The following is a 12,998-nucleotide window of genomic DNA, read 5'->3' as shown; positions in this document are numbered from 1 at the left end:
TGAAACAAAGTTCCTGCCTCCAGGAAACTGGCATTCCAGAATGAGAGACAGACAATATACAAAAAAACAATAGTTTCAAATATAACAAGGGCCAAGAAGGAGAATACAGGGAAGGGCACCCTGACATAGCGGTGGTCTTTCAGAGGAGGCAACATTGAGATTAGTGAGACCTGAGCGATGACAAGGAGCTAGTCAGGAGAAGAGCATTCTAGAGGGAGGGGAAAGAATGTGCAAAGGCCCAGAGGCAAGAATGAGTTTGGGCAGGAGCACGGGGTGGAGCTGGAGAGGAGGCAGGGGCCAGATCCCATAGTGTTTGCTCCTCAGCACCCTGAGTTGAGGTATTTATTATCTTCGGTTTCCATTTGGGGGAACTGAGGCTCAGAGAGGCCTGGTTTCTAGGCGCAGTTAGAAAATGCGAGAATCAAGATAGCTTTGTAGTCTCCACTTCTAAATTCTCCACGTCAGAGAATCTACCTCTGAAAAGCCCACACGGAGGCCTCCCTTTGGTCTCTTCTTCCCCCTCTTCCAGGCTCCAGGCGAGCCCTCCCCGACTGCCACCTACAACTTCCTGGATGCAACAGAAAGTGGAAGATCTCTGTCCCTTGGAGGGGTCCTTCGGGGGCTGGCAGCCACAGAAGGAGTTCTGTTTCTTTTTCTTTTCCATCGTGCCCTGTTTTCACCCCCTTGTTTTGGGTGCTGTTCTCTCTGCTTGGAAGACCACTCACATTTCGTGAGCACACACCACACCAAGTTTTTCTCTCACGGGATCCTTCTTCTGTTTTCTTGACTGTAAAGCTGTTCCTAACTTCCTCATAGTTCCCACTGGGGAAACTGAGGACTGAGACTCAGAGAGGGAGATGCTGTGTGTCCCCTGCTCCCTTGGCCCATGAGTCACACTAAGTTGCCTCAAATGCTTTGAATTCTCTCCTTCTGGTAAGTATGCTCCCTTCCCAAAGCCCAGCTTGAATGTCCCCTCCTCAAGCGAGCTTCCTCAGACCCCTCCCTCAAGCCAGAGCAGGCCACACTCTACTCTGGTTTCCACTGCACACCATGCAGATGGCTCACCTGTTATGAATCCTTCTTGTTGCCCATGAATCTGCTTCACCAGACCAAGGACCATCACATTCGCCACATTCCCAGACCCTAACAAAAGGGCAAGTACACAGTAGGCATCTGTGAGTGTTTTCTAAATAGATGACTGAATAAGTGAATAAATGAGTGAGCTGCTGGGAGGAAAAATATGTGGGAAGTTGACCCCAGTCCCAGGGCCCAGATGATCTTACACAGGCCCTGCCCTCTCTTTGCATTGTCCCAGCGTAGTGAAATTAACTCTTCTCTCTCTCATTATTAACTATTTTTGGTATGATAATGTCCACTCCCTGGCCTCCACTGACAAGCTGGGACACACCCATCATCCTCCACTGTTACTCTGACCACAGATGAAGTGCAGGCTGGGAAAGCCCTCCGAACAGCAGAGGCTCACGGCCAGGTGGTCAGTACTCAAGGCCATGGTAGGTCGCCCGAGGGGCTGGCGCCAGGGCCCAGATCTGCCAGAAATTAGCCACATCTGCTGAGTATGAATGGATTTATTTTAGCAAATACATAAACATTTTAGGTGATTTTAACCAAAGCATATCCAGGAAAAAAAAAGCTGAAGCAAATATGCAAAAATATCAATGTTAATTATTTTGAGTGGTGGGAATGTTAATGATAGTTATTTTCTTTACACTTTTCTGCACCATTTTATTTTTATTTATTTATTTATTTTAAACATTTTTTATTTCTTTAATGTTGTATCTATTTTGTTTATTTATTTATTTTTGCTGCATTGGGTTTTTGTTGCTGTGCACGGGCTTTTCTCTAGCTGTGGCGAGTGGAGGCTACACTTTGTTGTGGAGCACAGGCTCTAGGCGCATGGGCTTCAGTAGTTGTGGCATGTGGGCTCAGTAGTTGTGGCTCACGGGCTTCGTTGCTCCACGGCATGTGGGATCTTCCCGGACCAGGGCTCGAACCTGTGTCCCCTGCATTGGCAGGCAGATTCTTAACCATTGCACCACCAGGGAAGCCTTTCTGCACCATTTTAAAAGGTTCTGCCTCTGTTGTATGGGGTGCAACTAAATACAGAAACTTCAATCTGCTTGCCAGTTATGCTCCAAAGGTGGGAGTGCTTGACATCTGAAATGTGCCCTCTACCTGCGACAATCCCTTTCCCACAACTGCACACCACCCACCCTTTCTGAAACCTGGACCCCACCCTTTCTGAGGTCTGGCTTTCCATTCTGGGACCGACCTACCCCATAGTCTTTCAACACATCAGTTTTTTCCTTAAATTAGCTAGAATGGGTTTCCTGTTTGTTTGCTAACTAAAGACCTCTTTAGAGAGGCAAGCGCTGTGTGAGAACATCCAGGTGTGTGCAGCTCTGTGGTGTCAAAACTGGTATGCCAGGCCAGTTATGATTTACATCTACTCTCCTGCCAGTACCTGGGTGATAATGAAGCCAGAGTTAAACAAGAGTCTTGTCAATGTGATTGATTCTGGAAGACTAGAATCATGTGGTCTAGGCACTTGCCTTCCTGGCAATCAGAGGAGTTTGAAAGATTGACAGCACATCCTTTAAACCATTTCAATTGAATATGAGTTTTCTTAGCCTGGCTTTAGGCAGGAAAATGCCTGTTGTGTCTAGGGAACAATCAAGAGGAACAGAGAAAAATGAAGTTATGAAGTTCCATCAGGGCCCTAGAATTGAGGCCCCAACTTCTAGGCTGGGGAACTGAGAGCCTCTGAATGCTCCCAGGTGACCTCTGTTTTCAGAAAGAAATCAGCAGCAGTGAGGGAGGTAGACTAGTGACTTTTTGTGCATATTCCCACCGTGTATTCTGGTCTCAGTCTCGCTTGGGCCCTCTGTTTGCTGAGACAGACTTCTGAGTCTTCCTCTACTCTGTCCTGCTCTCCAAAACAGCTATTTTAAATCTCCCCAGTCTTCTTAGACCTCTGGCCCATCACTTCCCCCCAACCTGACAGACAGAACAGACACCATCACATGGGGACACCCTCAGCTTCTGCCTTCAAACCTACATTCCAGAAGTCAGAATGCACTGACTTCTGCTCCCATCCTTCCTCCTAAAGCCATTGCCTCCCACCACTCCAGTGGCATCTTTCTCTATTATCCCTTCTCTGTGTATCTTCAACCTCTTTCTCTAAAATCTCATTGTTTTTAGCATTTAAACATAATGAAGTCTCTCCTACCTTAAAACAATAACTCTTCCTCAGTCCTGACTCCTATTTCCCCCCATACCTTTCACTGACAAATTTTGTGAGAGCTGCCTATACTCGATCTTTCCACTTCACCTCTCATGCATTACTTCTGCCTCTGACACTGTACTCCTCCACTGAAATAGCACCAGCCAAGATCACCAGCGACTACTTTTGTTTCTAAATTTAGTTGTCGGAAACCATCCTCAATTTCTCCCTCTCCTTGACCCTCCATATCTAATCAGCCTCCGAGTCTTGGCCACTGTTCCTCCTAAGTAGTGCTCAGTCCATCATTAGACTCTCTCCATCCCCAGGCCGCTCCTGATCCACGACTCTTATCATGTCACTTCTTTGTCTTGCCTGCCATCTTGCCCCCTCCCATCCAGTCTCCCCACTGGAGAATCAGCTTTCTAAAACCCCAATCCCTTGTTTAAAGCCGCTCAATGGCCTTCAGGGTAAAGTGTGAATTCTTTAACCTCGTTTACATATTCTGACCCCCAACCTGTGGGAATGGAAACAAGGCGACGCTTACTCTGTGTCAAATATCAGCTGGGCGACTTCTACATTCTGAAAGGTCTTGTAAGAGGCCAATGAAAACGGTAATTAAGAGGTCACAGGTGGGACTTCCCTGGTGGCACAGTGGTTAAGAATCTGCCTGCCAATGCAGGGGACACGGGTTCGAGCCCTGATCCAGGAAGATCCCACATGCCGCAGAGCAACTAAGCCTGTGCACCACAACTACTGAGCTTGTGCTCTAGAGCCCACGTGCCACAACTACTGAAGCCTGTGCTCCACAACAAGAGAAGCCACTGCAATGAGAAGCCCGCGCACTGCAATGAAGAGTAGCCCCCGCTCACGTAACTAGAGAAAGCCCGCGCGCAGCAACGAGGACCCAACGCAGCCAAAAATAAATAAATAAAAAATTAAAAATACATTATTAAAAAAAAAAAAAAAGAGGTCACAGGTGACCATAAGAGACAGTCAGTGGAGATGAAAGTACAATTAACAGGAGGTTAAGAAAGAAGTGGAGGCTGGTTGTGCAAACTATCTTGGCAGGGAAGGAGACAGGGTGGTGACTTGTGGGTAAAGCAAGATTAAGATTTTGTAAGGGAGGAGATGCCAAACAGTTTTTGGTGGAAGATAAAGAATCCAAGCAGTTGAAAAGGGGATAGTTTTTGGTAAAGATCTGGCGATCATGACACAGATGGGAGACTGAGCACACACTGCTGATAGGAGTATAAATAACTTTTCTGCACTACAATTTGGAGATAACAAACATTTTAAAAAGTAAAAATTTCCATTCCTTTTTTTAAAAAATTTATTTATTGATTGATTTATGGCTGTGTTGGGTCTTCGTTTCTGTGCAAGGGCCTTCTCCAGTTGCGGCAAGCGGGGGCCACTCTTCATCGTGGTGCGCGGGCCTCTCACTATCGCGGCCTCTCTTGTTGCGGAGCACAGGCTCCAGACGCGCAGGCTCAGCAATTGTGGCTCACGGGACCAGTTGCTCCGCGGCATGTGGGATCTTCCCAGACCAGGGCTCGAACCCGTGTCCCCTGCACTGGCAGGCAGACTCTCAACCACTGCGCCACCAGGGAAGCCCTCCATTCCTTTTTGACTCAGTAATTTCACTACTAAAAATTTTTTTTTCCTGAGAAAATAAACGTGGATGTGCATATTTAGCTACAGGGATGTTTATCAATCTATTAGATAATCTATTAGATAAAAGCAAACAAAAACCTTAACAACCTAAGTGTCATAATAGGCTTTTGATCAATTTATGGTGCAGCCATTCAGTGAAATGCTGCATAGCCATTAAAAAAGATATAGAAGAATGTGTGAAATACAGATAACACAGTATTTACAATATTATCCCATTTCTGTATTAAAAATGTTTTTATATGCAATGAAAAGTCTGGGAAGATATACATCACAATATTAACAGCGGACATCTCTAGACAGTGTGGTATAATACATTTTTCTGTTTTCTTTGAACTTCCTAAAATTTCATCATGAAAACAACTTATAAAATCACACACACAGGGCTTCCCCGGTGGCGCAGTGGTTGAGAGTCTGCCTGCCAATGCAGGGGACGCGGGTTCGAGCCCTGGTCTGGGAAGATCCCACATGCCACGGAGCAACTAGGCCCGTGAGCCACAATTGCTGAGCCTGCGCGTCTGGAGCCTGTGCTCCGCAACAAGAGAGGCCACGATAGTGAGAGGCCCGCGCACCGCGATGAAGAGTGGCCCCCACTTGCCGCAACTAGAGAAAGCCCTCGCACAGAAACGAAGACCCAACACAGCCATAAATAAATAAATAAATAAATAAATAAAAAAAAATTTAAAAAAAAAAAAAAAAAAAAAAAATCACACACACATACATAGGGAGTCCATTTATACAAAGTTTAAGAACAGGCAAAACTTCTATGGTGAAAGAAGTCAGAATAGTTGGTTATGTCTGAGAGGCTATTGATTGGGAAGGTGCACAAGGGAACTTTCTGGGGTAATGTGGTGTTCTGCATCTTGGTTTTGGTGTACACTTAGGTAAAATTTTATCAAGCTGTGGATTTAAGAGCTGGACATTTTACTGGATGTAAATTATATCTCTTTTAAAAGAAAATACACCCACAAGACAGAAGAGAAACAGGAAGCAGGTGACATCACAGAACAATTTTGAGGTGAAAAAGGAAGATGAGGAAGTTCTGTGACAAGACCTCAGTTTTCTCAGGAAGTAAGATGTTGCAGTGGGCTTAGAGCGAGGAGGATGCAGGCGGGCTTGGACTTGAGAAAGGGGGACACAGTGAAGCAGTGCCTATGGCGTAGAAATGCATAGGATTTCCTCGAGCTGGATCAAAGGAGTGGGTACCAACCCCCAGGGCTCTTCAACTCACTGTGATACATGCTAGGATTCTGCAGCTGAAGGAGCAAGAGGAAAGAAATCAAACGGTTGAGTTTACTTTGGGAATTGTGACAGTCAGTACTGGCTTGTAGTGGAGAGAGGTGTGAAGCCAAGATGACGCCAGTAGGGAGACTGAAACGAGGGTGAAGGGACAGGAGGGCTTTGAGGGCAGAGTAGGGACAGTGGAGTTGGAGTGATAACAGCTGTGGTGAGAGGGACTGGTTCTGAAGTCCTGAGGGTGAAGTAGTTCTGAGTGAAGGCCACACTCAAAGCAGGGGACTGCTGGCATAGAAGGGAGGGAAGCGACCACTCATCGAAGTGTCCATCTACCCAATGCCAGGCACTCACAGATACCAGCTCATTAAATGGCACCTGGAGGGGATTCCCTGGTGGTCCACTGGTTAGGACTTGGCACTTTCACTGCCGGGGGCCGGGGCACTAAGATCCTGAAAGCTACTCGGTGCGGCCAAAACAAATAAAAAACACCCCAAACCCCCCAAAATGGCACCTGGACTTTTGCAAGGATGTACTGCCATGAGGTTTACATAGGAGGAAACTTGCCCTAGATCAATCCGTAAGCAGCAGTTTCAAATCCAGATTTGACTCCAAAGCCACATCCCGCCATACTCAGCTGCCACACAAGGCAAATCAGGAGCGGAAGAACTGGAATTTTAGGGAATCCAAATATGTAGACGTGAGTCATTGAGGTTGCTGGTGGAAAGTATCAGTTGCCAACATCTGGAGAATGGCCAGTAGCAACCAGAACAGGATAAAGTAGACCAAACAGATGGCATGTGCTTTGGGAGTTTGCCCTGGAGGACAGTGCATCAAAGTGGCAGAAGAGGCAAGAGGAAGGGACTCTGGGGGCTCGGGGCTTGTGGCTCCATCAAGGTAAAAGCACACACGGAGTTCCAACTGCAATGATGGAAGTGTGTCAAGAAAAAAGTGTCGGGCACTATTTGCCCATAAGCAAAGCCTCAACCCCTCCCCTTTTTCTCTCCTTCCTTGATCCATGTGGGGTGAATTGCTAGCAGGGGGCAAACTACAAACTGGAAAACAGTAATAGGAGCTTTTACCCAACACTTATTATGTGCCAGGCAATCTGCAGCAGCAATTCACTGAATCTTCGTGGAAATGGTACAGTTGGCCCTATTTTAGTGATGATGAAACTGAAGCCTAGAGAGTTGAGGTTAGTTGGCCAAAATCACAGCCCCAGTCAGGATTTGAGACCAGGTGTATCTGGCATCAGTCTGCATCTTCCTTGACTCTATTAATCGATGGCAAAATTTTTATATGTAAGCTTCACAATTGCAAAGTATTCATTTTTAGTGGATTCTGACCTAAGGTGAATAAACTCTTCTTGAAAACTTACTAGACGAAGAAGACATTCTAGTTTACACTTAAGATGTGTATTCAAAAAAATTATATACACACAAACACACGCATACCCACCTACACACCTTTGGATAAGCAACAGGGCAGACTCTGAAGGTGACAAGAATCCATACTCACAGAAATGAGTTCTTTGCCCAGGACAGTGGGAAAGAGAAAGGCAAAGAATTGAGGCTTAAATTTCCTCTCAGAAATGAAAATATGAGCAAAAATACCTAGGAGCATAGTTCCAATAGTCCAGAATCTGTTAGATCCAAAGTGACTCTTCTCTTGCCACTCATTTGCAAGGACATGGGTCTGTTCTGGCAGGAGAAATGACATGCCTTAAGAAACTGATAGTTATTAATGCCAGAAAATATACCTTCAAAATACACTTCCTTAGAGAAAGGGGAACAAATACTTAATGACACCTGTGTCAGGTGCTTCATATACATTTTTTAAGGTTTTTTTTTCATTTATTTGATTTAATCTTTTAATCTACAAGCCTATCCTGAGGCAGATGGTGTTTTCAGTTGGGGAAACTAAAGCTCATGGAAGCTAAAAAACTTGTCTGAGGTCATAAGGCTGACAAATGACAGAGCCCCAATTTGAACCCAGATCTGCCAGCTCCTTCTACTAAAGCACACTGCCTGAGCTGCCATTTTCCACAGGAACACATTGTAGAAGGTGTTTTAACTCCTTGCTTCTTGGCAATGTTCCCTCTGTTCCCTCTCCTGGTGTTTTCCAACCTTGCCTTCAGACAGAGAAACATCCACCAGATCTCCCCTAGACAGAAAGACCCACAACTTGTTAGGAAATTTTTGTTATAAAACATTTAATGTTAACCTACAATACAATGTAAACTTTTATGAAAAAAATTTAAAGTACACTAGATTTCTTCAGTAAATTATCACGTAACTATTCAGGTGCAGTACAAGTTGGGGCACTGCATCCTTTGTGGATGGATTTCCTGTTGCTGCATCCCTCACAAGTCCTAAAAAAAACCAGTTGTAAAGTGGAGCTCCTTGTTCAAGCACCAGATAATACACTCCTGATTTTGCATTCTGGTGGTTATCACTCCTTCCCACAGTCATTTTCTGTAACTTTTTCCTTGGCCTTGGCACCATTAGCAATTTTCATGACTGCTCAGTTGAAGATTCTAGGTTCTTTTTAGCTTTTATTTTTTAAAGAAATATTCTCCATTGGCCATCTCTTATCCAAACATCATAGTGGAAACAAGCAAGGAGAAAGAAGTATTTGCTGCAGGAAATTCTGCAGAAGTGAAAGAAAAGACTGAGGCTGCAGAAATTCGACTGACTTCAATTAGGTATCTTTGCTTGGTCATTTCCTATGGAAATTCAGCTGAATCTAGTCTTGGGAGTACAGAACAAAACTGGAAACAAGTGTTTTTGTTTAGTTGATGACTTGCCATTTGGAAACAACAGCTGAAATAATCAGGAGGTGATTTGGAAAGAGCAAATGCTTGCAGATCACATCACTGGCTTCTCAGTATTTTCTCACTTGCAGGTCCCATCAAGTTCCGAGGTCCTTGGGAGTAACGTACAGATTGTACTGGTGTTGACAAAATGTGCATCTTTCATGGAGGAAAGGAGATGGCACCTAGGCAGCAGGTCTAGGTCAGCATGAAGACAGGAACCAGGACTGAGTAAAGCAGGGGGTGTTTCAACACTAGGAAGAAGCATGTGTTTCAGGTGGAGTCTCTTGAAAACTAAAGTAAATGGACAGGCCATCCCAAGAGTTGTACCAACACGAATAGACTTTAATACTCTGGCATCTTACCTCCTTCACTGGACAAGTTATCAAAAGGCAAGAGGCGTAAAGTGCACATCATAGAATAAGATGCAGATTGAATTATTAAGAAAAAAATTTACAACTTCCCGAAGAGGTGTGGAAAAGATACTTGGTACACACAGCCTGGTGAAGGTCCTTAATACCCTCCTATGCAGGGAAACAGCTCTGCGTTCCAGACAGGGAGGGTGGCTCTGAGTTAAGTGGAAAAATTCATCTTTGCATGGTTGTCAGCAGGAAGCAGACTTTGCGTAAGGTAGAGTGGAGAACATGGTTTATCCTTAGTCACTCCAGACACATTTTATGACAACAGTCGGAAAGCGATTTCCCACTCATCTGGACTTGGGACAGCAGGAAACAAAGTGAAAGAAAAACAGGCAGCCAGGAGCAGAATTAAAGTTTCCTGGAGATGGTGCTGTAGACACCTGTGCCAAGGCCACTGGGAAATTCTCAGGCTCCCCAGGTGATACCCATGGGGCTCCTCACCCTGCCCCTTGGTGTTTACCCCAACCACTAAGGGTGGCAGAGAAGAGCAGTCACATCACTGCTACCTAAAAGAATGGTCCTTAGGTTTTAGCTAAGAGTAAGCCTTTGGAGGCTGCAAATCTAGCAAGTTATGCTTTATGTTGACATGAACCCCTGGCCTCACAGCATGCTAGGGAACTGCAATAACTTCAGTAACTTCAGTAGGTCGCAGTGTTACAAGTTCTGCAAGTCTAGCTACAGAACACTTTGGAATACTTGTCAGCTCACGCTGACATCTGTGAATACATGGCCTGACCCCAGTACCCATTACCATAAACTCAACCACAGATGAGACATCAGAGGGAAAAACCCCTACTGCTTCAACACAGCAATAGAGGGAGAGGATAAAACTGCCCCCAGCAGGTGGCTACATCAAAAACTGAAATGTGCCTTCCGACACTTTACACAGGCTGAGTTCTGTCTTGGCTCCCTTCAAGGCCTCCGGTTCTTTCAACCCTTAAAACACCACCACCACCACCACCACATTCCCAGTGAGACAGGCGGGGTACTCTCACATGGTTCTGCTGGTTCCACCACAGACCCTGCTAGTCCTCGGGAAAGGCACCAAGCTTGGCAATTCAGGAAAGCTCAGGGCTGGGCAGGAATAGCATGCACATGTCAGAACACATATCCTTTGGTTCAGATCCCATAATGACCACCTGGTCCAGATTCCAAGGAAAAGCTGCAGTTGTACATATAGGTTAGTCTACACGGAGTTCATACCATGTATATGGGTGTATCTGTACATACACAGCCTTTGTAGGGCTACAAACCCAGATTTCCTCCCATTGTACCAAGTGGGGTGCATAGGCGGCAAGAAAGGACAGCAAGAGTTGGACCAAAAAGAACCTCTCTGGGAACGTGAGAGGGACAATGGCAGAAATAAGCACAAACCAGCCTGGGACACCTTTATTACACTCTTGTGGGCTAAGGAGCCCAGGGCAAGAACTCATGGGTTTAAGAAATGGCTCTTTATCAAATGATGTTAAGGAAAAAAAATACACCTATGTCAGCCTCATTCCTTTGGTCATTACAAAGCAACAACAAAAAAAAATTTAAAGTTTTTCATAAATTGTGGGAAGTTCAAGGAACATCTCTGCTCTGTGCCTTCCCTTCCCTCTCTTCTCCAGAGGTGGAAGAAGTAAGTCCTCAGGAGATGCTGCAGTAGCTGGTTGTTGGAGGTTTTTTCACTTTTATTTTCCATAAAAGCAAGAATGAATGAGATCTAGTGGGAATGTCCCCTTCCCCAGTTGGGACAACGGCTGGGTTGGAGGTGAAGAGTCTCCTTTCATTGGAAGGTGTGTGGTGCAGAGGCAGTAGGGAAGGGTGGGCTTGCCAGCAGGAACGTTCACTGCTAACCTCGCGTGCACACAAAGGTGGTGACTTTTGCAGGCAGCATGGTTTCTGATCCTTCCTTAGGATGCAGCAGTCTTTTAAAAAAAATATTGTATTATAATAATAATAATATGAATTTCTCTCTCTTATTTTTTTGTTTTTTTTTTTCCATTTCTTTTAGGGATTGGGGTGGAAAAGGAGAGGAAGAAAAAGTGTCATTCGTCTGTTAGGTCCTGAACAAAGAGAACTTCTGTGTGGCTGAGTCCGGCCTCCTGCAGCGTGGGGGGGTTGGGCCACTCCTCTGAAGGGGTGCAGGGCAGCACCCTCCGGGGAAAATTGGCTTCAATCTGAAACTTTTCAGGGCTTTCTTTCAAGGAGAATAAGAAGTCGTGGATTACCTGCAGAAAAAGAAGGTAATTTTCTATTACCTATAGAAAAAGAAGGGCAGTGAGAAAAAGACAAAGACAAACACACACACAACCATGAAATCAAATATACCCCAGCTCTCCCCAGGGTAACTTGGAGATATGAAGTAATCACATTAGATTGAAATTCCACTTCAAAGTCGATCCATTTCACAGAGCAAACATGTCGGGCAGCTCTTTTAAGAGATTTATTACACAGCCCAATGCTAGTCCTACTCTGAATTGACCCATCTGTTTCTTTTTTGAAAACCTGTCTGATATAAAGTTAAACATTTTTAACAAACAAATAATCAAGAGTTACAGAAAAGTTGGAAGCATAGGTACAGAATTTTTTCTTTGAACCAGTTGAAAGCGAGCTACCAACTGAATGTCCCATCACCCCAGAATAGTTGTGTATATCTTACAAACAGGGCAATCACCTTCATAATACAACCCTCAAAATCAGGAAACTTAACTGATACATTATTACTGTAATATAATAATGTACATTAAATTTTTATTCAGGCCCCATTCAAGTTTTGGCAGTTGCCTTTTATAGCAAAAGGATCCAGTTTTAAATTGTATATTGCATTTAGTAGTTGTCACCATCTCCTAAGTCTGCTCCTTTTAGCCTGGAACAAATCCTCAGGATTTCCTTGACTTTCATGACCTTGACACTCCTAAAGATTACTGGTCAGTTACTTTGTCTCTCAATTCGTTTATCTGATGTTTACTCATGATTAGATTCCAGTTATGCATCTTTGACAGGAGTATTACAGAAATGATGTTGTGCTCTACTCAATGCATCCTATTCAGGTGGAGTAGAATTTCATTTTGCTCCATTACCTATGATGTCCACTGTGACGACTTGATTAAGATGGTGCCTGCCAGGCCTCTCCGCTCTAAGTTAGTCTTTTCTCCTTTGTTATTAACGAGTATTTTGTGGGGAGGTACTCTGAAACTACAGAGACATTCAGCTCCTCAAACTTTCTTCAATTTATTTATTTATATTAATATAGGGCCATGCTTTCCTATTTTATTCAATAGGTTCTAATGTTCAAACTGTTTCAGATGGAGTCCAAGAAGCCCAATCAAGCTGGCCTCCGTGTCTTTCTGACATGTCTCCATTGTTCTTTGACTAATTCCTTGCTTTGTGGCACAAGGTGTTCCAGGCTAATCTTGTATTTTCCCTGTCCCAGTCCTGGAATCAGCCATGTCTCCAAGGAACCGTGATTCTTCTTCATGGACAATGCTTTTAAAAACCATGATCTAGGGAATTCCCTGGAGGTCCAGTGTTTAGGATTCCACGCTTCCACTGCAGGGAGCATGGGTTTGATACCTGGTTGGGGAACTAAGACCTTGCATGCTGTGTGGTGCGGCCAAAAATGAAAAAACAGAAAATAAAT

The 12,998-nt window shown here is 44.5% G+C and overlaps 1 protein-coding gene across 1 annotated transcript in view; it reads right to left on the bottom strand.

Moving 5' to 3' along the window:
* Window positions 1-8,337: 8,337 nt before the first annotated feature.
* FAF2 (Fas associated factor family member 2) overlaps window positions 8,338-12,998 on the bottom strand; it is a 61,931-nt gene continuing 57,270 nt past the window's right edge. Inside the window, exon 11 of the mRNA XM_059917760.1 lies at window positions 8,338-11,586. Within this exon, the coding sequence (XP_059773743.1) occupies window positions 11,404-11,586 (183 nt within the window). The 3' untranslated portion in view covers window positions 8,338-11,403. The remainder of the gene's footprint in view (window positions 11,587-12,998) is intronic.

Source organism: Balaenoptera ricei, chromosome 3 (genome assembly GCF_028023285.1).
Source record: "Balaenoptera ricei isolate mBalRic1 chromosome 3, mBalRic1.hap2, whole genome shotgun sequence".
Lineage (NCBI taxonomy): Eukaryota > Metazoa > Chordata > Mammalia > Artiodactyla > Balaenopteridae > Balaenoptera > Balaenoptera ricei.
The sequence above is the reverse complement of the archived record's forward strand: the minus strand, read 5'-3'. Positions and strand labels throughout refer to the sequence as shown.